The following is a 27,453-nucleotide window of genomic DNA, read 5'->3' as shown; positions in this document are numbered from 1 at the left end:
AAAATTTGCCATGCTATAAGGTGAGAGTTGAAATATGTGTTGTGATTTCACTCTAGAAAATGACTTCTGACTTTCACGCCTGATGCTCTGAGTTCTCAGGTTCAATCCCCAACACCAGAGCTATGCAGTGCACTGGTGTCTGCTGCACCAATCCTTTGCAAAGGGGGATGACAGAGACCTGAACATCTGTGCTTCATTTAGCAGTCATGGAGAGCAGAGCCTCAGGGATGGGCAAGGAGGGGCGAGGGAGCCTGTGACACCATAATGTTCTCACTACACTGACACAATGAGCAGAATCTGAACATCAGGTCTTCCTGATCAGCATGCCAGAAATTCTAATATATCCTGGGGGCTGGGCAGAATCGCACTGGGTTAAGCACACATAGGACAAAGCACAAGGACTGGTGCAGGGAGCCCAGTTTAAGCCCGGGCATCCCCACCTGCAGGGGTGGGTTGGGGGGGTGGGGGAATGGCTGCTTAACAAGTGGTGAAACAGGTCTGCAGGTGCCTATCTTTCTCTCTATGTCCTATCCAGTAAAACAGGAAAAAAGGTCACCAAGAACAGTGGATTCAGAATGCAGGCACTGAGCCCCACTGATAACCCTGGAGACAAAAGAAGAAGAAGAAGAAGAAGAAGAAGAAGAAGAAGAAGAAGAAGAAGAAGAAGAAGAAGAAGAAGAAGAAGGAGAAGGAGAAGGAGAAGGAGAAGGAGAAGGAGAAGGAGAAGGAGAAGGAGAAGGAGAAGGAGAAGGAGAAGAAGAAGACGAAGGAGGAGAAGGAGAAGGAGAAGGAGAAGGAGAAGGAGAGGAAGAGGAAGGAAGGAAGGAAGGAAGGAAGGAAGGAAGAGAGAAAGAAAGAAAGAAAGAAAGAAAGAAAGAAAGAAAGAAAGGAATTATAATATATCTATAGGTCCAGGCTGTTTTTCTATTACTAACAGATGTAAACAAAACTTTCAGAACTCACTTTTCCCTGTTGAAGAAAACAAATAAGCTGACTAGAATCAGCCAGTGGTGGGATTGAGGGGTGGTGCACCCAGTTGAGGGCACATGTAATGATGTGCTAGGACCCAGGTTCAAAGCCTGTAGGAAGGAAGCTTCACAAGTGGTGAAGTAGTGCTGCAGATGTCTCTCTCCCTCTTTATCCCCCCCTCTCAATTTCTCTGTCTCTATGTAATAAATAAAGTATTTAAAAAAGAAATAATAGGTAGCCAGTGGTGGTGACAGGAATTCTATTCACAAGTACTACTGAATGTGTCAGATCTGTGCTAAATGTATTTTATGCTTTATTTCAGGTTAAACAGTTTTGTTGTAGAACATGTGATTCCTTTAGAAAGGTCAGAAGAAAGTCCTAAAGGCTGAAGTTTCTACTTTGGGTGAGAGATTATGGGTGGTCACACAGAGGAATACTACTGTCAATCATTGGACCTACACAGGTCAAATAGTGAGCTGACCATGCCACTCTCTTCCCCACCCACTGCTAGGATGCTCTCAGAGGCAAAGACCTCTGAACAGTCACATATTTGAGTCAAAGAAGTTTCCTTCCTCCACTCCCCACACCTCACCTGCTCTCCTCAGTCACCCCCTCTCCTTCCCCTCACTTTCTCCACCACCCTTCCATCCATCCTATCCTTCCATTTTTCTATCATTACCCTAACCCTAACTCTCCCCTCTCTACCCCTTTCCAGCCACTCTCCCTTCCTCCCTTCCTCTCTTCTCCCTTCTTTCTTTCCATCCTTTCTTAGCAGACCACCACTCAGCTCTGGCTCTTGGTTGTGCTAGGGATTAAGCCTGGGGCCTCTCAAGTGCAAATCCTATGCCCTGTGTCACTGACTGAGCTATCTCCCTAGCTCTGCAGTTTTTTCTTTACTGTTTCCTACTACACTTCCCTAGAATTTGGATTGAGTTCTTCACACCTCCTCTGCTTAGTAGGGAAGGAAGAGAAAGTACACGTTTCTCTTTTAAAGTGTGATACAGGGTGATGGGGATTTAGCCAAGCCCAGACACTTCCTAGTGAATGTGAGTGGAGCTCACATTTTGACAGACCGGAGTGAGGGAACTACCAGAACACAGGGTCCGAGGAAGGGTGGCAGGCTGGACCATCAGGGGGCTGCTCTTTCCATTTGTGTATTATTTGGGGAGGTGGGATGGGAGGGGGTTGATATATTACTATTTAAAAAATGTATTTACAACTTCCAACCCTTTATAAAAGGTTGACATCAGTACAGTTACCTGCCTTTGCTTGGGCCATCTCACTAAAAACTCACACTTTTATGAAGCACTAACATTAATGACTTCAGAATGATTTCTGTATACTTCTCTCTTGAATTGCATTATTATTATTAGTTGCCTCCAGCGTTATTGCTGGGGCTTGGTGCCTGCACTATGAATCCACCGTCCTGGTGGCCATATTTTCCACATTTTTGTTTTTGTTGTTGTATAGCACAGAGAGAAATGGAGAGAGGAGGGGAAGACAGAGAGGAGGAGAGAAAGACAGACACCTGCAGACCTGCTTCACCGCCTGTTAAAGGACCCCCCTGCAGGTGAGGGCTCGAGTCAGAATCCTTGTGCTTCATGCTATGCTATGTGCACTTATATTTATTATTTTTAAATATATTTTGGATATAGAAATTGAGAGGAGAGAGGGAGATAAAGAGAGAAACAAACACCTGAAGCACTGCTTCACCACTGGTGAAGCCCCCCACCCTGCAGATGAGGACTGGGGGCTTGAACCCAGGTCCCTGCACGTAGTAACATGTGAGCTCAACTAGGTACACCATGACCTGGCCCCTTCTTTCTGTAACATCTCTGTGGAAAAATATATCATTTCTTTAAGGCATAGTAATTTGTATGTTGTCAAAGGATAAAGAAAAATAACAAAATATTTTAAGCCTTAGTTTATACTGAAAGTGTCATTTTCTTTTGGAGGTAAAGACATTTAAAGAGAAAGTTTCTTGGTTAAGTGATGACTTACAAAACCTTTGAGACTGATTTTGTTAAGTTTGGCTCAGAATGTTGCTGGACCAGGGATGTACATGGTCACTAGACTCTTAGGCTGCTTTATGGATTAACATACAATAAAATTATATACCACTTAAGTTATCCTAGAGTTATATCAAGGAACTAAACATTTCTTTGACTCTTCTAAAGCGTCTCAGTGAGCAGAAATAGAAAACACATACACCTTCCTGCTCCTACAGACTCTAATCTCACAGGAAATGACAGCATAGGGTTCTTGTCTTTCTAATTATGGTAGGAACCAGAACTGGGCAGCTAGCAGAATACTGCAATTCACAGTTCATATGGACTAACAGCTTGCAATTTAAACTAATGTAGCTCCCTCCCCTCCCCTCTCCTCTCCATCTCCTCCCCTCCCTTTTTCCATCCTCCCTTCCTTCCCCTTCCCTCTCCCTTCCCTCTCCCCTCCCTCCCTCTCTCCTTTCCTCCCTCTCTTTCTCCTCCCCTCCCTTCCCCTCCTCTCTCATTCCCTTCTAGAGCACCACTCAGTTTTGACTTATGGTGGTGGTGCTAGGGATTGGATTTGAAACTTCAGACCCCAAGCATGGAAGTTTTTTTGCATAACCATTATGCTACCTTCCCAGCCCTAGCATAGCCTTTTAACACAAGGAAAAGATCTCTCAAAATCTTCTTGACATGGGGATAGATAGCATAATGGTTATGCAAACAGAATCTCATTCCTGAGGCTCTGAAGTCCCAGGTTCAGTTTCCTGCACCACCATAAACTGGAGCTAAGCAGTGCTCTAGTGGAAAAAAAAACAAACAAAAATATTGACAATCAAGTAATGGAATATCTGTGTTCAAGCAACAAGAGAACACTTTCTGTTTTTAATGAATGTTTTCCTCCCTCTTTAAAAATCTTAGGGCTCTACAGGGGAGCTGAACCTCCTTCTGAAAAAGTGTCACCATCACAAACATCTTACTAATCTTGCTCCATCTTTCCAGACACTATCCCAGAGTAATCTTCACCTACTGTACTTCATATATATGGCCATATGGGGAAAATATAAGATTAAGGTACAAAGCGAAGCAAGTTGCCCTTTTCTCTGTCCTTCAGCATCACTTAAATACTATTCTTCAAATAAGTAGAAAACGGTCTCTCTCCCTCTTCTTCAAATAAATAAAAAAGTTATCTCTCTTTTTTCTCCAACTGAGTAAAAAAAGAAGTCCGCCCCCCTGCAAGAGCTGATATACAAATAGACAAGAACAGGAGTCGGGCAGTAGCGCAGCAGGTTAAGCGCACGTGGTGCGAAGCGCAAGGACCGGTGTAAGGATCCCAGTTCGAGCCCCCAGCTCCCCACCTGCTGGGGAGTCACTTCACAGGTGGTGAAGCAAGTCTGCCAGTGTTTATCTGCCCCTCTATCTCTTCTCCTCCTCTCTGCATTTCTCTCTGTCCTATCCAACGATGATGGTGTCAATAACAACAACAATAATAACTACAAGAATAAAACAACAAGGGAAACAAAAGGGAAAATCAATAAATTTAAAAAAATAGACAAGAACACAATGTCACCTTAATCATTCTAAAAATACTTCACTTAGACCTTCAAGAAGTCTGTGTGGGTTTCTGGTGATCAAGCCAAAGCCACGGCAAGTAAACTGCCAATGCAATCAGGCTTTTGTCCTCTGAAATTTTGAGACCAGTTAAAACACACAAACAAATGATACAGCAGGGCCTGAGGCATACGGTACAGCAGAAGAGAAGGTATATGTAAATGAATCTCAATGGAAGTCAGATAAAGAGCCAATCGAAATTCTTTTCACCATGCTCATTCAGTGGTGCTTACGTCACACTCCACCTGTCACAATGTAGCTGAATATAAGGTAATTAAGTCTTTAAATCCTTAGAAAGAACTCACTAAGAGAGTAACTGTATTCTTTTGAGTTTCTTCTAAACATTGGTGTGTGACTAATTACATTACTGAACACATTGTCTGTTTGGCGTGTTTAAAATATTATACCAGGAAGTTGGAGAACAAAGAAATGCACGTTAAGGAAGAGAAAGTAGTACAGATCAGATTGTTTTTTATTGCTGTGAAAACATTCCAAGTGAATTCTGGGTGGGTGGGGGTGGGGTTACTATTTGCACAGTGTTGCAATTCCCTGGAAGCACATCTGGGAAGGTTGAAATTCCCAGGTGGTATGTGAACCCAACCCATTACAGGGTTAGGTTTATCCTTATGACTATCTTTCAAACCGGGTGAATTAAAGGGGATATCAAGCTTTAAGGAGTGTTCGCATCCAAACATCTGATGTATCTGGTGGACTTGACACAACCATGAGGAGATGAGGGAAGCTGTGTGTGTGCCTCTCTGGGTGCCTGATCTCCCAGCTCCCTCAGTTTCTTATACAGAAAATTAGTGAATATTAAAGATTAAAAGTAGACATTAATAAGTGCAAGAGAGTTTGGGCTTCTGGAGATTTTTTTAAAAATCTATTTCCTCTTTCTGAAACATTTGTAGGAAAGTGCCCCATCTAAACAAGTCTGGAGTAGGAAACATAGGACCCATGCTTTCTATTTATTTATGTGTTTTTTTCTCCCCACTCCTGTCACCAAAGGTCTGTGTCCCCATCCTCATCCCCACCCCCATAGATAACTACTGTAATTCTCCCACAGTCCTGGAAATAGGTTGATTTATTTTTTCCACATTCCTTTTTTTATTGTTGTAGTTATTATTGCTTTTGCCATTGTTAGATAGGACAGAGAGAAATGGAGAGAGGAGGGGAAGACAGAGACGAGGAGAGAAAGACAGACACCTGAAGACCTGCTTCACCACCTGTGAAGTGACTCCCCTGCAGATAGGGAGCCGGGGGCTCGAACTGGGATCCTTATGCCGGCCCTTGCACTTTGCGCCACCTGCACTTAACCTGCTATGCTACCACCCGACTCCCTTTTCCCACATTCCTATACTCAACTGTCTATATTCCACATCTGAATGAAAGTAGTTCTGTAGTTGTCCTTCACCTCCTTCCTTGCTACACTGAGCATCATCTTCATCACTCATGAAGATTTCCCCCTGGAGGTGGGGGCTGGGGGCTTAAACCTGAGTCCTTGTACATTAGAACATGTGCCCTCAACAGGGTGCACTACCACTCAGCCCCTGTTTTCATTCCAAAAAATATCTCCCATGGGGCAGGGTGGTGACGTGCACATGCTACCACGAGCAAGGGTCAAGCCCCTGGTCCCCACCTACAGAGGGAAAGCTTCACAAGTGGTGAAACAGTGCTCCAGGTCTTCTGTCTCTATTCCTCTCCCCTTTCTCTCTCATTTTTTCTCCATCTTATCAAATAAAGTTTAAAAATATTTTTAAAGTAGTCTAACATTAACTCACAAAAAAATCCATGTCTCTATTCCTCTCCCCTTTCTCTCTCATTTTTTCTCCATCCTATCAAATAAAGTTTAAAAATATTTTTAAAGTAGTCTAACATTAACTCACAAAAAAATCCATGTCTTTCTTGTCTTAACTTCTACACGAGAAGTGTTCTGTGCTTTTGACCCAAGTCACCATGTAGTTAGTTCTTCCAAGTCTTCCGGTTTCTTAGAAGCATGACTCTTACTATCCTCAGACAGTGTGATTTTGTTTTTGTTTAATCCTAGACCTCAGGGGATTTCCAATTACCTTTAGAATAACAATAGATTAACTGGATGTTTTGCAGAGAAAAACCTCTACACAAAAAGTGCCTTAAATACCAAATGTGAAATATCATAGGACCAAGATGATATAAAATATATTAATTACCATGTCATCATTTTTTTCACAATGTAAGAAATGTCAAGAAAATAGTTACTGCTGATGAACTAGAGGTTCACTAACCAGTATCTTTATGCAAGGATGTTGTCTTTATTTACTGCACTGCTCCATCCTGATTTACTTGATTATATTTTCTCAACAAAGCTATATACCTTTGAAAAAGAATGGAAACTTGTAGAGAAAGTTTACATTCTATATGTCAGTACAGTCTATTGTCATAATATTGTTTTTACCAAAAGTACATTAGGAGAAATTCCTTTAGACTTTGTCAGGGCTTTGGCAAGGCTTCTAGCGATGCCCATCTCAATGCTACTAGTCAAAGGACAAGGCAATGACACAAGACAGGTGACCACATACCAACTGCTGTCATGTAATCCCAGCGCTCGACGAGGCACATATTGAAGATGAGGTGATCAGATGTTTGCCCTTGGCCAATCAGTGAGATCTGCCTCTCCACATTCTGGCATACAGAGGAAGTCCAGCCAACAAGAAACCAAAATACCACCAAGAGTATCACGCCCAGCATCCTCATGACTCTCCCACCGGTCATGTAGGGAATTCGTTGGGCAGTTCGTGAGAGAAACACCTTCAAAACCCTGGAAGAGCAAGACATCAAAAGGTGAAGGCAACCCTGGCACTCAGAAAGCCAGCCTTTGAAATCCCTTATTTTCCTAGCTGACATCTAGACCTGGCAAAACTTACTTGTGTAGAGTTTCACATGAGAAAAGCCAGGGACAGTATTGTACATGTTTTCCCTTAATTTTATTTTGGTTTATCATCCAATGGCAGGGCAAATACCCTGCAGCTGAGGTTGGGGAGTCAAAGAAAAATTGGGAAAGGTCTGGTAATTCTGTTCTAGTTTATCTTCCCACAGCACAGGAGTAGGGCACCATTTTTGTTTGTTTGTTTCTTTTTCCTGCCAAGAGCCATTTGGATATTTATAGTATCACTTGTGGGCCAGATAAATTTATCAACTTTAAAATTAGCATTTTATGAGGCTATGAACAAAGTTTCTGGATTTATTTATTTCACTTGTGGTTGCCTTGGCAGGGCTAGACTGTAGGGAAATTGTGAGGCATGGTTGAGCATGGTGTGGGACCACCTATTGAAAAGTGGAGCCTGGATGGCACTACCTTTCTATCAGTCTCTCTCTACTTGAGATCGAGCATGGAGGAAAACAACCACCAGAAAAAGTCTCCTCTGTAAGCCTCTCTGCTTCACAAAAGACTCTACATGCAGCCCATTTCCTTGTTCTCAAACCAGTTGGTTCATTTACTCAAGAGGTTAATAGAAGTCCATCTTCTCTGATGATATATGGCTCATATATCATTGTTCTGCTCTGTCAAACTGTAACTAGGGACATTCTCCTTACTCCTCCTGCCCCTTCGGACCTTCTAATCTTACATGATCTATCTCCTCTCTTAAGGCTCCTCTCTGTCTGCTGGTTATTGATAACCCTACTTCCTTTGTTCCTTTGATCAACTAAAGCCCTTGTTCAACATTTACTAGGAATTCTCTGACCTTTTCACAATCCCCTACTTCTCTTTGTCCCTCTTCTCCCAAACCATATATGGAATGGATGACTTGCTTCATCCTACAACCCCTTATAATCCCTACTTTGCTGTTCAATAAACGGATTGCCCATGAGACAAGTCCCTGGGTCTTCTCTTGCGGTGGCACTAGCATTGGGCACAGAGAGAGACCTATACGGCTCCACCCCTGCTGCCCTGGAACATTCTCCTAGGCCCCTGCATCTGGTGCACAACAGAGTGGGTAAGCCAGGAGTTTGTGCCCGGGAAGAGGCCTTGCCACAAAAAGTCCGACACCAGACCAGAGGATCTTGTGGTTCAAATGAGGCTCAGGGGTTGGATCGCTCCACCCGACTCACATGTACCAGGTTGATGCTCTAGTTCTCCTTTTCTCCCTCCTCTCTGCATCCCTCTCAAAATAAAATAAAATAAATATTTTTTTAAAAAAGAATTTAAAGAAAGATCTGCAGGCAAACATTTCTCAATGAAGATTTCTAAAGGATGACAAAACTCTCTTAGCTTCATGCAAAGGGAAAGTTTCATGAGTGGTGGAACAGTGCTGTGGTGTTTCTTCTCTCAGTATCTCTCTTCCTTGATCTCTCGATCTCCAAAAACATGATGATCCCACTCAAAACAAGACACATTGTGGTGATTTGTGTTACAAAGAGGACATCTATTGTAAATGTATGCTAAATATCATGCCCTTAAATCTGGTAACTCCTAAGTCTGAACTCATATGTCAAAATACCGATGAATGATTATTTGTGTGTTTAAAATTATAGTGTTCAGAATGTATTCTTTAATGACTTTCTGCTTTAAACAACTTTGCCAATTGATCTCTTATTACAGTAATAGGAAAAAAAAACTTCCATTGTAATCATAGGTTCAAAGAATTCCTAGAGAGAAATTTCTCAAACAGTAGTGTTACTCCCAGTGCCAATCTTATCTTCTGTAGAAGAATCTTACATCGTTATACATACAAGAATTTCTGGTTGTACCTGGATGAGTTCTACATTTTGAAAGACTATGCTCTCAGGGAAAAACATAAAAAAGAATCTGGCCTTTTTTCTGATGTTCTTTATTTGGGGTAGACTATTAAGAGAGAGAGTGGTCTCAAACTTTAGCTTGACAGAATCTGAAACTCTGAAAGGCAATAAACAAACATATGCATAGTGACAACCACATGCCAGGAAAAAGGAAATGTCACAAGTTCATGTTCTGGAAAGTTTCAATACAACTAGAGAGAAGTGTGCAAGTAGCTCCCATATGAGACAGCACACACCGGGAATAGCATGTTGCCAGTAAGATCAGTCACCCACCAGACTAAGTGTTATTTGACCTGGACCTTGATGGACACCAGCCGGTAAAAATGGCAGGGCATGGAGAAAATTCAAGGAGACAATCTCGGTAAAAGGAATCACATAACAAAGCAGGTAGGAAAATGTGCCTTGTCCTTGAGGGTCAGTGGTCTGTTTAACAGGAGTAGACGTTTGATCATCAACACTGTGGAGTGAGTAAGGGAGCTTTCAAGTTATAGCCAAGAGTTTCATCAGGTCAAGAACCACTCACTACATCTAAGAGAATTAGTCGTGATTTCTATTTCTATTTCAGTTCATTTTTGCCATGGTGAAAAATGGAGGGAATTGTTTCTTTTTCTGGCATGTAAGGATTTTTGCCAATCCCCACTCAAATGCTAAACCCTGAGGAGAAAGAACAGTGGGTTTGTTAAGTAGCCACTTCCTGCAAAGAATTCATCACCAGATGAGTTTGTCTTTTTTTTTCTTTTTTTTTAATATTTATTTTTTATTTTATTTATTCCCTTTTGTTGCCCTTGCTGTTTTTTTTTTATTGTTGTAGTTATTATTGTTGTTGTCGTTGTTGGATAGGACAGAGAGAAATGGAGAGAGGAGGGGAAGACAGAGAGGAGGAGAGAAAGATAGACACCTGCAGACCTGCTTCATCGCCTGTGAAGCGACTCCCTGCAGGTGGGGAGCCGGGGCTCGGACCGGGATCCTTATGCCGGTCCTTGTGCTTTACGTCACCTGCGCTTAACCCGCTACGCTACAGCCCGACTCCCGAGTTTGTCTTTTGCAAAGGGAATCTGCATGGTGGATCTCAGTTTGCTCATCTTTTAGTTGAGAAATTCCATTGTCAATTAACAGGAATGTTCAAGTTCTGCAGGTGACCCCGGGAGATGTGTCCAAGAGTTCATGACAGGTCATGGATCATATAATCTAATTTCCAGAGAGTTTGAAAGATAAAGCAAGAGCCAATGTGAGCATCCCTTCATTGATTTCACTGGTTTTCAAATACTAGGAAGGGCGATAATAGGGCCCTGGGCTTCAGTGCAATCATTTCCAAAAAAAGGCTTTTGCAATATGGAATAAGATGTATTTTTCTAGCATTGCCCTAAAACCCTAATGAGAATTTTTTTTTTTGCCACAGCTTTAAAAAATGAGATCTTGTTTGTTCCTATGAGCTCACCCCTCCAAAAACCAACAAAGTCTAGAAAAGAAATTCTTATTCCTGCACTGACATGAAGCCTAGCTGTAAAAACATATAAATACCATGCTTCTTATATAGATGACAGTTTTAATTATTCTCAATAAATCTTTAGGCCACTATTTATCCTCAGGTTTCAGTATTTCTTAGGGAAGGCAGTAACATGAGTAAAGAGTCTGGAGGAAAATCTTTTTGAGAAGCCTAAAGTTGGTTCAGGCTCCTTTCTAAGGAGTTGATCTGATCGCTACTCTACACAGTCAGAGTTCAGAGCTTTCTTTATGCTGACAGCAAAACTTAAAGTATCTTCTAGTAACAGAAAGTTTTCCATTTATTTCTCAGAGAATAAATGTTTGCTTGTGATAAATGCTAGGAGGTAGTTATTACTTCTCTGTTCTAATTATTACTATCTGCCCTAACCCAACTTTCTAGTCCTATTTTCAACTCTGACAGTAGATTCTCGGACAATATTTTTTTGTCCAACTCCATATTAGGTATCAAATCAAGCAACAACTATGATAGTTATAGGCCTCTAGGAACATATCTAAAAGTAGACTTCCCTCACTTCTTTCCACCCTAAGATCCCTATTCTCATTTGTTCTATTCCTACTTTTTGGTTCCTGTTCATTAATCATTTTATCCTGTTTTATATCTTATAGCCTTTCAGCCCCCAAGTTGCAGAAGCCACTATAATGTCATCTTAACTTCCCTGGGCAAACAAACTCACTTATGTGTCCTAGAACTTCACCTCTCCAGAGACTTACCCCACTAGGGAAAGATAGAAACAAGCTGGGGGTATGGATAAATCTGCCAATGTCAGTTTCCAGAAGAGAAGCAATTACAAAAACCAGACTTCCCACTTCCTGCACCCCATAAAGAATTTTGATCCATACTTCCAGAGAAATAAAGAATAGGAAAGCTTCCAGTGGAGGGAATGGGACACGGAACTCTGGTGGTGGGAACTGTGTAGAATTATACCTCTTGCATCGTATAATCTTGTTAATCATTATTAATTCACTAACAAAAATTTTTAAAGAGAGAGAAAGAGAAGGACCGATACTAAACAATCTTATTCATAAGTGTACCTTAACAAAAGAAAGGGCAGTAAGGAGTAAGAAGGGGTGCACTGCACTGGGTGTTGTATCTTGCACAAAAGCAAAAGATTCTGGGGAAGGAGGGACATGAAAAATTGGGCCTGTGAGGCTGTTCAATGGTATCATACATGAGTGAGGTCTTAAGATAATTTCCCAGTGCCACGTAAAAGCAAACAAACTTAAAAATATCCAATGTTTTGCTTTTGCAGAAAAGAACATTCTTCTGCTTCTGCCTGAAAACTGCAGCCTTTCTGTCCAGAGAACTGGCAGAAGCCTACCTTATGATTGTGCAGTTCCTCTCCTGGGGATATATTCTATGGAACCAAACACATCCATCCGAAAGATCTGTGTATACCTATGTTCATAGCAGCATAATTTGTAATTGCCAGAAGCTGGAAACTACCTAGATGTTTAGCAACAGATGAGTGGCTGAGCAAGTTGTGGACTATATACACAATGGAATACTACTCAGCTATTAAAAATGGTGATTTCACTTTCTTTACCTCATCTTGGATGGACCTTGAAGAAATCATGTTAAGTGAGATAAGTCAGAAACAAAAGGATGAATATGGGATGATTTCACTCATAGCCAGAAGTTGAAAAATAAGGACAGAAGGGAAAACACAAAGCAGACTGGATTTTGTGTAAAGGATTCTGAGGGGCGGGGGTTAGGTCCTGGAACACACTGGCAGAGAAGGACCTAGAGGGGGGTTGAATTTTTATGTGGAAAACTGAGAGGTGTTACACATGTACAAACTGTTTTTACTGTTAACTGTAAACCATTAATCTGCAATAAAATAAAAATAAAAAATCAAACAACAACAAAGACTTAGTTTCTACACTTTTTTTTTTGCAGTCTGACTGTGTTAAATGTCTTTATATCTTGCCTCTTCCCCCAAGTTCACTCTGCAATATTTGACCTGGAAGATAGATGTAAGAAATGTGATAATCAATACAGCATAGCTGATTCCCCCAAATAAAAATCACTAATACTAATTAATTTGAATGCCTACCTTCTTTATTCTTACTTGGCACAAACATTGTCTCCTAAATTATTCTTCACTGGAGCTGCGAGTTGTAACAATATTTGGGGGGGGGGGGAGAAGAAGAACATTTTGTAGCGATTGTGATCCAAAGGTTTAGAAAAATTGGGCACAAAAGCTTTCAGAGAAACCAGTTTAAATATAGATACTACCGCTCCTTCCTGCTGCTCTTCCATCCTCAGTTTACAATAGGAAGACATCTCAAACAGTAAACAGATGGTGAGTCACTCTCAAGATGAAGAGGAAGAAATCAGATGCTCACAAGGTTGCTTCTTACATACAGAGTAGTTATGAATTTTAGTGCCATTATCTGCCCCAACCATTTAAGAGTAAGTTTTGTCCTCAGATTTCAGTTACATAGCACTGATTATTTAGCAGAAGTAAATAAAAGTAAATTCCTATCCCAGGATTTGGTTTTTTTTTAGATTTAATCATTTAACATAATGCTTTGGGTATTTAGTAATAACATGATTTTAGACAAACTATAAAAATAAATGCACAGATTGTTGTCCAGTAGCTCCATAGTCAGAAGTGAGGATTTATATCCTAGCCTCAAAGGGGAAACAGCACTAATCGCATGGCTATGCAGTTAGAACATATCTCAAATACATAATTTTAGAGTCACTATTTAAATTATTTTCTTTCTTTCTTTCTTTCTTTCTTTCTTTCTTTCTTTCTTTCTTTCTTTCTTTCTTTCTTTCTTTCTTTCTTTCTTTTTGCCTCCAGGGTTATCCTGGGGGCTGGGTGCCCGCACTATGAATCCACTGTTCCTGGAGGCCATTCCCCACCCCCCTTTTTTATTGTTGTTGTTGCCCTTGTTGTTACTGTTGGATAGGACAGAGAGAAATCAAGAGAGGAAGGGAAGACAGTGAGTGGGAGAGAAAGATAGACACCTGCAGACTTGAGGTGATCCCCTGCAGGTAGGGAGCCTGGGGCTTGAACGAGCATCCTTGAACGAGCATCCTTAGGCTGGCCCTTATGCTTCGTGCCATGTGTGCATAACTCACTGCGCCACCATCTGGCCTCCAAATTCCAATCTTTTCAGTTCAAGATGTAGCATTATTGTCTGAGACAAAGACTTTTACTCTCAGTCAGGTGAATGTCAGAGCAGCATGTCCCAGGGATATTCTAAGGCAAAGCTGTTTGAATCTGGTTTCTCTTCACGGCAACAGTTCAAACTAAAGGAAACACATTTGGTTTTTCCAATCACTGTAACATACATTAATAAAGAACCACTCCAAACCACAGCAAAATGATGGCAAAAATCTTGGCAGATTTGTAGTTATAAAGAAAAAAAAAAACTCACTGTGATCTCAAGGAATAATGGCTCATTCATACATTTAATTCCTTTAAGATATTTGCCCCATGTGAAAGAAATGCTAAGCCTTGTGTCTCAAAGTGCATCATTTTGTTTATAAGAAACTACAAGTGTGTGGATGTGGGTACACAGCATAATGGTTATGCAATGAAAGTCTCATGCCAGAGGCTCTGAAGTCCCAGGTTCAATCTCCTGCACCACCATAAACCAGAGTTGATCAATGGTTTGAGTAAAAAAAAAAAAAAGAAGAAGAAAAAAGACATAAGTGCTATGTCATAAAACAGACTCATCTGTTTTTACATGCAAACCCTGATAATTCCATTAAAAATGGTTAACCAACCATCATCAACACAAAACATTAGAAAACCACAAATAAATATAAGGGAAACGAATAGACTTAGCCATAGTTTTGCATTCTGTTGACTTTTATTTGCTGTTTTTTTTTTTTCTAGACCTATATACAAATACTCGATCCTCACCTCAAATGTTACTGCTTTCTTTTTGAACACAGTCATCCTTGCAGATCTGAAGTGCTATCTCATTTTGGTTTGATTTTCACACCCCTAAAGGTTAATGGAAAGTTAAACAGCTTTTTCTGATGGGTCATTTGTATATCTTCTTTGAAACACCTTCTTCAGTTCAATGCTCATTAATAAGGCTGACTGACTTCTTCTAGGTGTTTAGTTGCAAAGTGAAGTGATGGGATGTGGGTAGAGCACCCACTTTCCCTGTGTGAGGCCCTGGGTGTCATATGGGAGCACCTTGGTTTAAAATGAGTGGAGCTCTATGCATGGTAGAACAGGGTTTTCATGACTCACCCTCTTCCTCTTCCTACCTCCTCCTCTTCCTCTCTGGCAATCTCTAAAGGCATAGAATAAGTATTTAGCCAGGTGGCCCTGAGGTATCATGCATGCACAAGGTGCTGGGTTCATTACCAAACAGTGACATATATATTTGTATTTATATTGTTTTTAAGCACAGAGACCTGTGCAAAGATCCAGGTTCAATCCCAACTCCCCACTTGCAGTGGGGGAAACTTTACAAGTAGTGAAGCAGGTCTGCAGGACTCTCTTTCTGTCATTCTCTGTGTGTGTCAGTCTCTCTATCTCTGTATTAGTATCTCTTTCTCTGTCAGTCTAATTTAAATAAAAAAAAAAAGCCATCCAGGAATGGAGGAGTCATGCAGACATAATCCCAGTGTCAACATTAAGAAAGAAACAAACAAAACATAAGGCTTTTCATGTGGATTTTACAAAACAAAGAGTAAAGTTCTAGGTCATAAAACAAGTCAAGCAGGAAATCTAAAGCCACTCCAAACAAATACTTATGTTTTCAGTTTTTGAGGGCACTATGTTTTTTTTTTTTTTTTTTTTTACTATTTTCATGTCTAAAAATACATTATATGCTCCAAAAGTAGTTGAAATGAATTTTGTCTTTATTTTTAAATTTTACGTAAAAGGTACACACAATGCAGTCATTTTACTTCAGTTTAGTCTACTTAGAGTAGACTAAACTGAGCATACTCATATCTAGATGAGGCTAGCAAGACAGAACCCTTAACTTCTGGTGCAAGTGCTGCAAATAATTAATAGTATTAACATAATTAATAGTATTAACATAATTAATAGTATTAAGGGCCATTTGCCAGGGGCCCTCCAGAAGTCAGACAGGACAGTAAGACTGGAATCATCAAAGGATTTGGGTGGGGGGTGGGTAGAGAGGGAGTAAGAAAAGGAAACTCTTCTACTTTCTAGTTACCTAGAGATTTTATAAGGGCAGAGTAAGTCCCTGGAGCCTGGCAGACCTGGTTTTCACATTTTCTAGAAGAGGCAAAATAGTTCAGGCCTCAGCTCAAGAAAAGGATGGTGAGTGTGGGAAGGAGAGGAGAGAGGGCATAATCTGCTTGCTTCTCAGGTTTTTAAGGACCTCCCCTTTCTAGGGCCTTCTAAGTATGAGAGTGATAAAAGAGACTAAAATAAAAAGTCTACAAAATTGCAGTTTTTGAAAGTTACTTCCAACCAGGCCAGCACACCAACGCATGTGAGTTCTAGTTCACCCCAAAGCTTCCTGAATTAATGAAACTGTAAAGCGCACTGATATTTTATATATATATATATAAATATATATATATTTATATATAAATATATATATAATATATATTTATATATATAAATATATATATAAATATATATAATATATATAATATATATATTATATATTATATATATTATCTATATATATAATATATATATAATATATATATATTATATAATATATAATAATATATATATATAAATATATATATTATATATATATATTTATATATAAATATATATATTTATATATATACATACATTAAGCCAAATGACTTTTATGACTTTTATTTAGGCTTTTAGGTTCCGGAAATACAGTTTTAAAATTTAGGACGATCGCTAGGAAAATGGCTAACGTCTTAATCACGCAAAGCCCAAAATGGCACTTTATGAATCAAGAAACTGAACAAGAGAAAATCAAGTTAGAATATCTCCCACCACCCACTCCCCCAGCTTCTTAAAATTTCAAGTTCCAGAGAGCTTCAAAACATCAATTTGAAACCTTTATTCTCCAGGAACTTGTCTGAAGGATCTTGACTTTTCGGTCCTGCGTATTTATTGCTATTTTCTTATGTGTGGGAAGCAAGGTCTATGTGCTGAGTCTAACTTATGTCTGAGGTAAGAGAGTTTCCCCATCTCTGCAGTGACTTAGCTTCCTGTTGGCAAAGCTGGTCTCCTTGGCCAAACTTTGGTCAGGCTCCTCTGAGCGTTCCCCTTGACTGGGCTTTTAACATTTGGCCTCTGCGTCTGGCACTGCCCACTGAGGGAGGAATCTTGCCCTGGTTTAGCTCCTGCCCAGTATCGCTATGGTGACACTGGCCTGCCTTTCACAAGGATTCTATCAAGTTGGTTTAGTCAACTTTTTGCCCTGATAGTTCCTGCTTGTAATTTTCTGTCTGTTAATCTCCAGCCTGCTCCTTACTGTCTTTAGAGTGGAGGCCCTTCTCTTCCTCGATGCAAATCTCCACAGCATTTGTCTCCAGGAGTAAAGTCTGCTGTACTATCCCTTTCCTTCCCTTGGTGTTTTTATTCCCCCTTCCCTTCCCTTCCCTTCCCTTCCCTTCCCTTCCCTTCCCTTCCCTTCCCTTCCCTTCCCTTCCCTTCCCTTCCCCTCCCCTCCCCTCCCCTCCCTTCCCCTCCCCTCCCTTGCCCTCCCTTCCCCTCCCCTCCCCTCCCTTTCCCTCCCCTTCCTTCCTTTCCCTTCCACTCCCCTCTCTTCCCTTCCCCTCCCCTCCCTTCCCTGCTGGGAAATCATGCCGATGCAGTCACATCTGCCATGTTGTCTCCTCAGGCTACTGCTAGTTCCCTCGAGAGTTGGGACATTCTCGGAGAGCCTGTTCTGCCATGTTATGCCCTCAGGTCATTGTCTATATCCCCGAGATATCCGGAGTGCTTTGGTTATTCCTCCCCCCTCCCATTCTCACGAGAGTTATCATCCTATTCTGGAGTGCTATGGTTACTCCTCCCCCTTCCCATTCTCGTGAAAGCTGCTCCTATAAAAGCCCTTCTTCTTCCGCACCTCTCTCTCTTGCCAGTGCTCCACTCCAGTGTTCAGACGTAGGAAAGGTTACTGCGTGAGGCGGCCATTTTTGCTACCTCCACGCGGCCCAACCTACTTCTCTAGCACCCAACTCTGAGGTGCCAGCGCAAATAAAGATTTGTGTTCCCTCTTCGCTCCGGACCCCCTCTCTCTTCTCCGCCGCCTGCCCACAACAACATCTGGCTCAACAACACTTCCCCTCCCTTCTCCTCCCCTCCCTTCCCTTCCCCTCCCCTCCCCTCCCCTCCCTTCCCCTCCCCTTCCTTCCCCTCCTTTCCCTTCCCCTCCCTTCTCCTCCTTTCCCCTCCCCTCCCTTCCCTTCCCCTCCCTTCTCTTCCCTTCCCTTCCCTTCCCCTCCCCTCCCCTTCCCTCTCCTCCTTTCCCCTCCCCTCCCTTCTCCTCCTTTCCCTTCCCCTCCTATCTCCTCCTTTCCCTTCCCCTCCCTTCTCCTCCTTTCCCCTCCCCTCCCTTCCCTTCCCCTCCCCTCCCTTCTCTTCCCTTCCCTTCCCTTCCCTTCCCCTCCCCTCCCCCCCCTTTTTTTTTTATCTCCAGTTCATGGTCCAGACCATCAATAGACACAAATACAGGCAGGCAGGCAGGCAGATACACAGACAGACAGACAGACAGACAGACAGACAGAGGAGAAAGAGTGGGAGAGAAAATAGCATCCAAGATTGCCCCCCAGTGCTATAGTATTTCCATGTGGAGTGTTGGGGACTAGAACCTGGGTCTCTCATGCCAAGATAGGTGCCCTAAGAGGGGAAATACCTTACTGCTCCCTGTCTTATTATTTAACAAGGACCAGAAAAATTTTTTTGCAATTATTGCTACCAGTGTCCACATACTAACAATGATGTCCCTCCCCCCTTTTTCAGTAGCTTAAGAGCTGGCCTCTACTCTTGGACCCTGTGGCTCTTAAGAAATGTCACAGTGAGGGAGTCGGGCGGTGGCGCAGTGGGTTAAGCGCACGTGGCGCAAAGCTCAGGGACCGGCGTGAGGATCCCGGTTCGAGCCCCCGGCTCCCCACCTGCAGGGGAGTCGCTTCACGGGCGGTGAAGCAGGTCTGCAGGTGTCTGTCTTTCTCTCCCCTCTCTCTGTCTGCCCCTCCTCTCTCCATTTCTCTCTGTCCTATCCAACAACAAAGCAACGTCAACAATGGCAATAATAACCGCAACGAGGCTGCAACAACTAGGGCAACAAAAAGGGGGAAAATGGTCTCCAGGAGCGGTGGATTCATGGTGCAGGCACTGAGCCCAGCAATAACGCTGGAGGGAAAAAAAAAAAATGTCACAGTGGGAGTCAGACGGTAGACGGTAGCGCAGCAGGGTAAGTGTAGGTGGCTGAAAGCACAAGGACCAGCCTAAGGATCCCAGTTGGAGCCCAGGCTCCCCACCTGTAGGGTAGTTGCTTCACAAGTGGTGAAGCAGGTCTGCAGGTGTCTGTCTTTCTCCCCTCCCCTCTGTCTTCCCTTTCTCTCTCCATTTCTCTCTGTCCTAAAAAAGAAAAAAGAAAAATCACAGTGAGTAATTCTCCACCAAGAGGAATGAGAGCAGGTGACCTGAGAGGGAGCCACAGTGAGCTCAGCAGGGAACAGATTCTTCTCATTTCTGAGTCAGAAGGTGTCTGTCTCCTCAATGATGCTTCATTGGCCTCAGTGTGGCTGAAGGGTCTAAATGACTAAAGCGGTTGAGAAACTGCCTCATGTTAAAGCTCTTTGTCACGGGTAGTGGGTGTGGTGTGAACTAAACCTTATAATCCCACAAGTGTACAGCCCACTGTTAACCATAAATCATGAAGAGAAAAAAAAAGCCTCTGTGTCATAATTTGGGACCTTAAACAGGCTTCATCTGTATGGTGGGTGAAGAGAAGACTTTAAGGGGCCCAGTAAAGGTGTATCTGGTTGAATGCACACATTCACACACACACATTCACACACACACACACACACACACACACACACACACACACACACACACACACACACGCAGAGACCCAGGTTTGAGTCCCAGCTCCCTACATGCAGGGGGGAAGCTTCATGAGCGGTGAAGCAGGTCTTCAGGTGTCTCTCTGTCTTTCTACCTCTCTGTCTCCTCCTCCTCTCAATTTCCTTCTGTCCTATCTAATAAAAAAAAAGGGGGTGAGGAGGAGGAAGAGAAGAAATGGTTGCTGAGAGCGGTGGATTTGTCATGCAGGCACTGAGGACCAGCAATAACTTTGGTGGCAATAAAAAAAAAAAAAGAAAGAAAGCTTTTAGCACAGAGGTTATTAACTGTCTTTAATTTTGGCTTTCATAAATGAGGGATAGCCAGTACTTTATTTAATGATCTATTAAAGTCCAAAGTTCTAAATGCTCACTGTTGGCATTTCACTGAGGCTCCTTCTAGAATTCCCTGCCATCCAGTGGTTATTAGAAGTTAAGTTAAAAGAAGTAATATATTTTATCATGAGCTCTGAGCTTTTTTATATGGTTGCAAACTTTTCCCTACCTGTGTTCTTTAACTGTTTAATATATTTCACTTTATTGTATGCATCCTTCTAAAGATATGTAAACACACACACACACACACACACACACACACACACATATATATATATATATATATATATATATTCCAAACACTTGTGAAAATTTATTAGGAAATGAATGAAAAATATTTTAAAAGGACGAAAGACCTTCCCCCAAACTGTAAATCTTTGGAGCTGAGGAGCAGAGCACTGTAGTGGCAAATGCTAAATGCATCCTGCTGTATTCGGATCAGAACACTGAATGATGCATGAGATGACAGTCCCTGGCCCACAGCTAGAAGGCTTTTCTACAGCTCACTGATACATTCATTTCAAATACAGCACCCCCTAAAAAAGCCGTTTGTTTTCTTCTTGATTAGCTTCAGAAAAAAAGTAAAAGACAATGCGTTGCAGAAACCACATTACACAGTCAGAGGAAAATGCTCTTTTAGTATTAAGCTTCTTAATCTCTCTCCATTTCCTCTGTTTAAGAACACAGACTCACTTTGTCTTCTACAAATATTCCACCCTCCAATTTTCTGAGCTTTAGAGACATTGTCTTGGTTTCTTAAACAAACAAACAAATGAAGAAAGAAGCCTAGTTTAGCAAATAATACTGAGAACCCACACATCCAAGAAAGTGCTAAATATTCTCAGGTCCACTGCCATCACCAGTGTATTGAGTTAAACCTACTTCTGATGATCTATGGTGACGAAAGAAAACCACTTTTTTTGGGGGGTGGGGTACTTCAACGTTTTCTTCCTTGTGATTCCTACTGGACTAGCTAAAACATGGGTCACCTTCTTTCCTTCTTTGCTGGGAGAGGAACAAATAGGTTGCTGAGCAAGAATGGCTTGTGGAGGCAGAAGGGCTGGTGTGCCTTGGGTGTTGGTCACAGGCCCATTTGACTGTAGAGAATTTAATACAATTTTACTGCAAACTAGAAGGTGGTCTGCCTTTTGTTGCTACCATTCTAAACACTGTCAGACCCTAGCCCTCAAGCCCTCACCCCAAACTTACTAACATTCCTGGTTGCCCCATCAATCAATAAAGGACTCTCTTTCATAATTTTTCTTTAGCAGTTCTTGGCTATAATGTTTCTCAAGTGTGAAGAGAAAAATAATAAAAAAAAAAAAAAGCACTGAAGAAAAGAATGGGAAATATGATAAAAAAAAAACACAATCAAATAAATAACTTCTTAAAGTTTCCATCCAGAATAACAGTATCATTTCTAGGAATACTGTGAGATCCTCTCTCCTTTTATATTTGTTTCCAGGGTTCATAGGTACTGTAGTTCTGTAAACACTGCAATCAATCACTGTGAGAGCAATAGACAGGCAAAGAAGGGTTCAGTAACTTTACGAAGACTTGAGGGAAATGGCTGAAATAAAACACAAGTTCTGGTCTTCCTGACCTATCCTATCTTCAAGGAACTATAGCAGTCATTTTATATATCACTGCTGATGATGCCCCTAGAATTTTTCTGCCAAAGAGGAAGTATTTAACTTTTAATTTTGGAATAAAAAATAAAATCCTTATTAAGAAAAATAAAAAAGGCGAAAGATTTATGCGATCTGAAGAGAAATGATCCTGCGATTCCTCTCCTGGGGATATATCCTAAGGAACCCAACACATCCATCCAAAAAGATCTGTGTACACATATGTTCTTGGCAGCACAATTTGTAATAGCCAGAACCTGGAAGCAACCCAGGTGTCCAACAACAGATGAGTGGCTGAGCAAGTTGTGGTATATATACACAATGGAATACTACTCAGCTGTAAAAAATGGTGACTTCACCGTTTTCAGCCGATCTTGGATGGACCTTGAAAAAATCATGTTGAGTGAAATAAGTCAGAAACAGAAGGATGAATACGGGATGATCTCACTCTCAGCCCGAAGTTGAAAAACAAGATTAGAAAAGAAAACACAAGTCGAACCTGAAATGAAATTGGAGTATTACACCAAAGTAAAAGACTCTGCGGTAGGTGGGTGGGGAGAATACAGGTCCATGAAAGATGATGGACATAGTGGGGGTTGTATTGTTAAATGGGAATCTGGGGAATGTTGTGCATGTAAAAAAAAAAAAGAAGTAGAAACGCAAAGCAGAAATTGACTGAGTTTGGAGTATGGCACCAAAGTAAGAAAGCAGAAGTACACTAGAGTTTGCAGTGAGTACCTCCCTAATACTTCCTCTCCACTTTTCCAAGCTTTGGGTCCATGATTGCTCAACAATTTGTTTGGCTTTGTATGTTAACTCTCTTTTCAGTCACCAGGTTCCAGGTGTCATCAGAATGCCGGCCAGACTTCCCTGGATTGAAGACCCCACCAATGTGTCCTGGAGCTCAGCTTCCCCAGAGACCCACCCTACTAGGGAAAGAGAGAGGCAGACTGGGAGTATGGACCGACCAGTCAATGCCCATGTTCAGCGGGGAAGCAATTACAGAAGCCAGACCTTCTACCTTCTGCAACTCACAATGACCCTGGGTCCATGCTCCCAGAGGGATAGAGAGTGGGAAAGCTATCGGGGGAGGGGGTGGGATATGGAGATTGGGTGGTGGGAATTGTGTGGAGTTGTACCCCTCCTACCCTATGGTTTTGTTAATTAATCCTTTCTTAAATAAAAAATAAAAATAAAAATAAATAAATAAATAAATAAAGATATGCAGTCTGACATATGACAGGGTGACAGTGGCATAACTCACATTAGTCTAGGGAAGAAACCTCATAAGTCCATCTGTTCCCAAGAGGAAACATATATAAAAAAAAAAAAAGATTTTCATGAGTAAGGCTCTAAAACTCCAGATTCATTCCCCTGGATCACCAAGAAACTGAGCTGAGTAGTTCTCTGTTAAAACAATCAATAAAAGTACATATATTTCTGTTCAAAAAAAAAAAAAAGAAAAGAAAAAGAAAAAAAGGGGGGGGCAGCTACACTGAAGGCCTTTCTCTATGTGTCCTTATTACCTTGATCTTTCAAGCTACTTGGGGGCAGGTTTGCCTTCCATTCTGTGACTGCCACCAAATTCTTCCAGGGAATTCCCTTTTACTAAGTTAGCCATTGGCAGGACAGGTGGTTTGGAACAGACAACCCCCTACTCCCTACAAAGAGTTGACTCTTGACACATTTATGGGTAAAGTGAGAAAACTGGTGCTCAGAGGCTAAAGCAAATCACTCTTCACCATACAAATCATCAACAGCAGAAGTGAAGTTGAAATGCAACTTCTCAAGATTTATGCTAATAAGGGCCCGATTAAGCGCACACATTACAGTGTTCAAGGACCAAGGTTCAACTCCCTGCTCCCCACCTGCAGGGGGAAAGCTTCACGAGTGGTGAAGCAGTGCTGCAGGTGTCTGTCACTTTTCCTCTCTGTCTCTCCTTCCCTTCTCAATCTCTCTCTGTTACTATCCAACAATAAATAAGTAAATAATTAAAAAAAGATTTCTGCTAACAAGTAACACAAATATCTCTTAAAACCCAAGATACAATTCCTTTCTAGCATGTTACCACAAAGGCTTACATGTTACAGGCCACCTGGCTCCAGGGATAATAACCACACCCAGCCCTCACAGCTCTGTGGCCATCACCACCCACCTATTTAGTTACTTGACAAGTCTCTGCATATACACAATGGACAAGGTGCTATGCTTCCATGGTGGAAGCTTAGGAAGCTGTTGTAGCCTGTCATTTTCATTGAATTGCTCTGGGATGCTTAACTGTTCACTTATGGACTTAAGCAATATTGAAATCAGATGAGAAAAAAATGGGAAGAACTCATAATATAATTTAAAGCCATATGGATCAGACAGGATAAGAATAATCCAACTCATTAAGTCAGAAATAGTTTCCACTCGATTTAAGCTTCCAGTAGGGTAATTCCTCATTGTAGTGCTTTCTAGAAACACAGATAAAACAGTTTTTAAAATAAGCAAAGAGTGACAAAGTAATGTCACTGCCCAAATCCCAGCTATTCACATAACACCCTCAAGAGTCCTGTTTAGATCTGTGTGCCACCTGCTTTGTTTAAATCGTCTTTTTTTAAATTTATTGCTTTAAAGTGTTACTTGCAATGGAAAATTAATAACCCATCAGCAACTATGAAAGTAAATAGAGTAAAACAAGATTAACGCATCTTATCTAGAGATTACTACAGTGGGAAGCTCAGAACCTGAAGAACAGTGCTGTCTTTCCACCAAGAAAGACTGGTACCTCCACCTGAAAACTCAACAGAACACAACCAGGATCTCTCCAGAAACTCACTAAGCCACAGCCACTAAGCTGTGGATGCTACCATGATTTCAAACTGAACTCCCTGGGCAGATGACTTCACCAGTGTGTCTGGGAACCTCACCTCTCCAGACCTCTGCCCTATTAGGGAAAGACAGAAAACGGCTGGGGGTATGGATCAACCAGCCAATATTAATGTCCAGTGGAGAAGCCATTAGAAGCCAGAACTCCCACTTTCCATACCCCATAAAGAACTTTGCATACTCCTAGAGGGGTAAATGGTAGGGGGAGATGACCACAGGGCTATGGACTCTAATTCCATCAGGACCTGGAGAGAGAAGAGGGGAAAACAAAGAATGGAAAGGCACTCAGAAGTAGTAGGTGTGGCTAGAAAGGGGGAGAGGGCAGGACCATGGAAAAAAATGGGCAAATATAGAAATATAGACAGATGGTTAGAGAAACTGTTTCTGGTGGAGGGAATAGGGACACAGAACTCTGGTGGTGGGAAGGGTGTGGAATTGTACCCTTGTTGTTTTATAATTTTGTAGAATAATATTAAATCACTAATAAAAATAAAATTAAAAAAAGAAAGCTTAGTAACTGTTGGGCAGGTATTAAAGATCTACATGGTGGTTCATCTCAAAATACACAAGTTATCAGGAAGGCTGACCAGGGTTTAAGCCCCCAGTCCCCTACCTGTAGGGGCACCATGAGTGATGGCACAGTGCTGCAGGTATCTCTCGTTCCCTACTCTTCCCAAGTGTTTCTCTCTGTTTCTGACAGAATAAAGAAGAGCAAAAAGTGGCCACCAGGAGTAGTAGAGTCAACATGCACTCTACCACTGAGCCCCATTGATAGCCTTGGTAGGGGAAAAAAAATCTACTGGTTCCAAGTTATCTTTTGCTCCTAGAAATAATCAGTAGTGGGGAGAAAACAGAAGCTGAACGGAAGCCCATGATTCAGCGATATTTAACAGCGTTCATATTCCACCACACTCCTCCACGCTGACCAGTGTTATGTGTTCCTCACACACAGTGAGTCAGGGGAATGTGTTATGTGCTGTGAGAATGGAGGAAGGCAACCCTCCAGCTCTGACTTTTTCATTCCTTCATTTATCAACGAGTATTTGATGCTTCTCTCATAACAGACATTACACTAAGAAGTAGGGGTTTAATACAACCTTCACTTCAAAAGAAGGTAGATTGGGTGAGAACAAAGAAGAGAACTGGCTAAGGAAACTTCACTATTTAATAGGAGACCTATTAGATGGTAAATGCCAGAGTCAGAAGGAAAGACATCATCTTCAGATCTCAAGACACATCCATTCTTTTTAAAAATTTTATTGGGGGGGGTAAATGCATTACAGTACATCTGTTTACACATGTGTATGGCTTCCTTGTTCTGCATAACAAGTGTCTGCCACACACGTTCATCAGGGGCCTCAAAGCGCCCCCCCTCCTTCCCCTTCCTCAGAGTCCCTTGCTTTGTTGTGGTACCCTTCCCCCAGTGCAAGTTTTATCCCGTGGTCCCCCCTTCCTAACTCTGTCTCTCAAGTTCCGCTTCCATGTGAAGTTAGCCCGTATTCATCCTTCTGTTCTTGACCTTTCCCACCCAACAACAATCCTTCTGTTTCCAGCAAAGGTGAGGCCAAGGTTGAGATCTAAGAGTTTCTGTTCTGCTCTCTAGCCTTTGATGGTCGGCCTCGGTTTACTCACATTGGTGAAATCATCCTGTCCTTTCTGCCCTCCCTTTTCCTATATGCTTGGTCTTTTTGTTCTTTTGTTTGAGTTTCCATTTATATTTGAACACAGATGACCTCATGTGGAGGTAAGAGTTCTTGCAAGACCTACTGAAAGGAGTATTACAAGAAAGGAGGCATCCATCCTTCCTGATTCCTAGAGGACTCATTGTTCCTTCTAAGTTGTCAGTGATTTTGCATTTCCTCTAGAAAAATCAGTTAAAAAAAATTAGCTACGTTATGAGGAATGGAGACCGGATGACACTTGTAGAATAGAAGGACATTAAAACAAAGCATGCTACCACATGGGAAGAATAAAGGGAGAGCAGAAAGAGTATGAGAGATGGGTTCAATCCTTCTTATTCTTTCATTTTTTAACGGGGATGACTTTTTCAGATAGAAAGAGACAGAGAGAGAAGGAAGGACATCATAACACCAAACCTCCCTCCAGTATGACAGGGTCTAGGCTCAAACCTGGGGCACATGGAGGGCAAAGCAGGTACACTATTCAGGTGCGCTCTTTTGCAGGCAAATTCTTTCCCATGATTTCTTAGAGACCACACTGAGATTTCAACTGAATCTCCTAAGATCCAGACTCAAATTATTTGTACTACATGACTTCTATTAGAACGGAGTGTGAGAGTTAAGGATGCTTATTTATATGTGTTCTGAGAGTGATGGCGAGAAAAGCAAAAGGCAATTCTAGTGTACCAGATAGTACAATGATTGCACCTTTTAAAATATTGGAAGGGAAACATTTGAAAACAAATAGCGTGAGAGACAGCTCGGGATTAGAGCAAAAGTTTTGGTACCACGGCATGCTGGAGCTGAGGGTCTGTTTCCTTCTCTCTCTCCCACAAAAATAATGGAATCAACCTTATTTTTTTTGTAACTTGTCATTCCTAGTGATATAGCATTGGTTTACAGAATTATAAGATTTCAGGTCATGGACTCACTCCTATAAGTGGGTGTATGTATACAGCTCCCCACTCTGACCACCAAAGTCCCTATGACATGGTGTGCCCTTCCCTCTATAACCATCATAGCAAGAAGTTAATTCTTGAAAAATGGCAAAGTATAACAACAGAATTTTGGCATCT

General features: G+C 41.6%; 1 protein-coding gene across 1 annotated transcript in view; it reads right to left on the bottom strand.

Annotated features, from left to right (window-relative positions):
- Positions 1-27,453, bottom strand: part of GPR158 (G protein-coupled receptor 158) — a 351,987-nt gene that overhangs the window by 18,118 nt on the left and 306,416 nt on the right. The window contains exon 7 of the mRNA XM_007526494.3: positions 7,124-7,362. Within this exon, the coding sequence (XP_007526556.2) occupies positions 7,124-7,362 (239 nt within the window). The remainder of the gene's footprint in view (positions 1-7,123; positions 7,363-27,453) is intronic.

Source organism: Erinaceus europaeus, chromosome 6 (genome assembly GCF_950295315.1).
Source record: "Erinaceus europaeus chromosome 6, mEriEur2.1, whole genome shotgun sequence".
In the NCBI taxonomy this organism is placed as follows: Eukaryota; Metazoa; Chordata; class Mammalia; order Eulipotyphla; family Erinaceidae; genus Erinaceus; species Erinaceus europaeus.
This window is presented reverse-complemented; position numbering and strand designations above follow the sequence as displayed.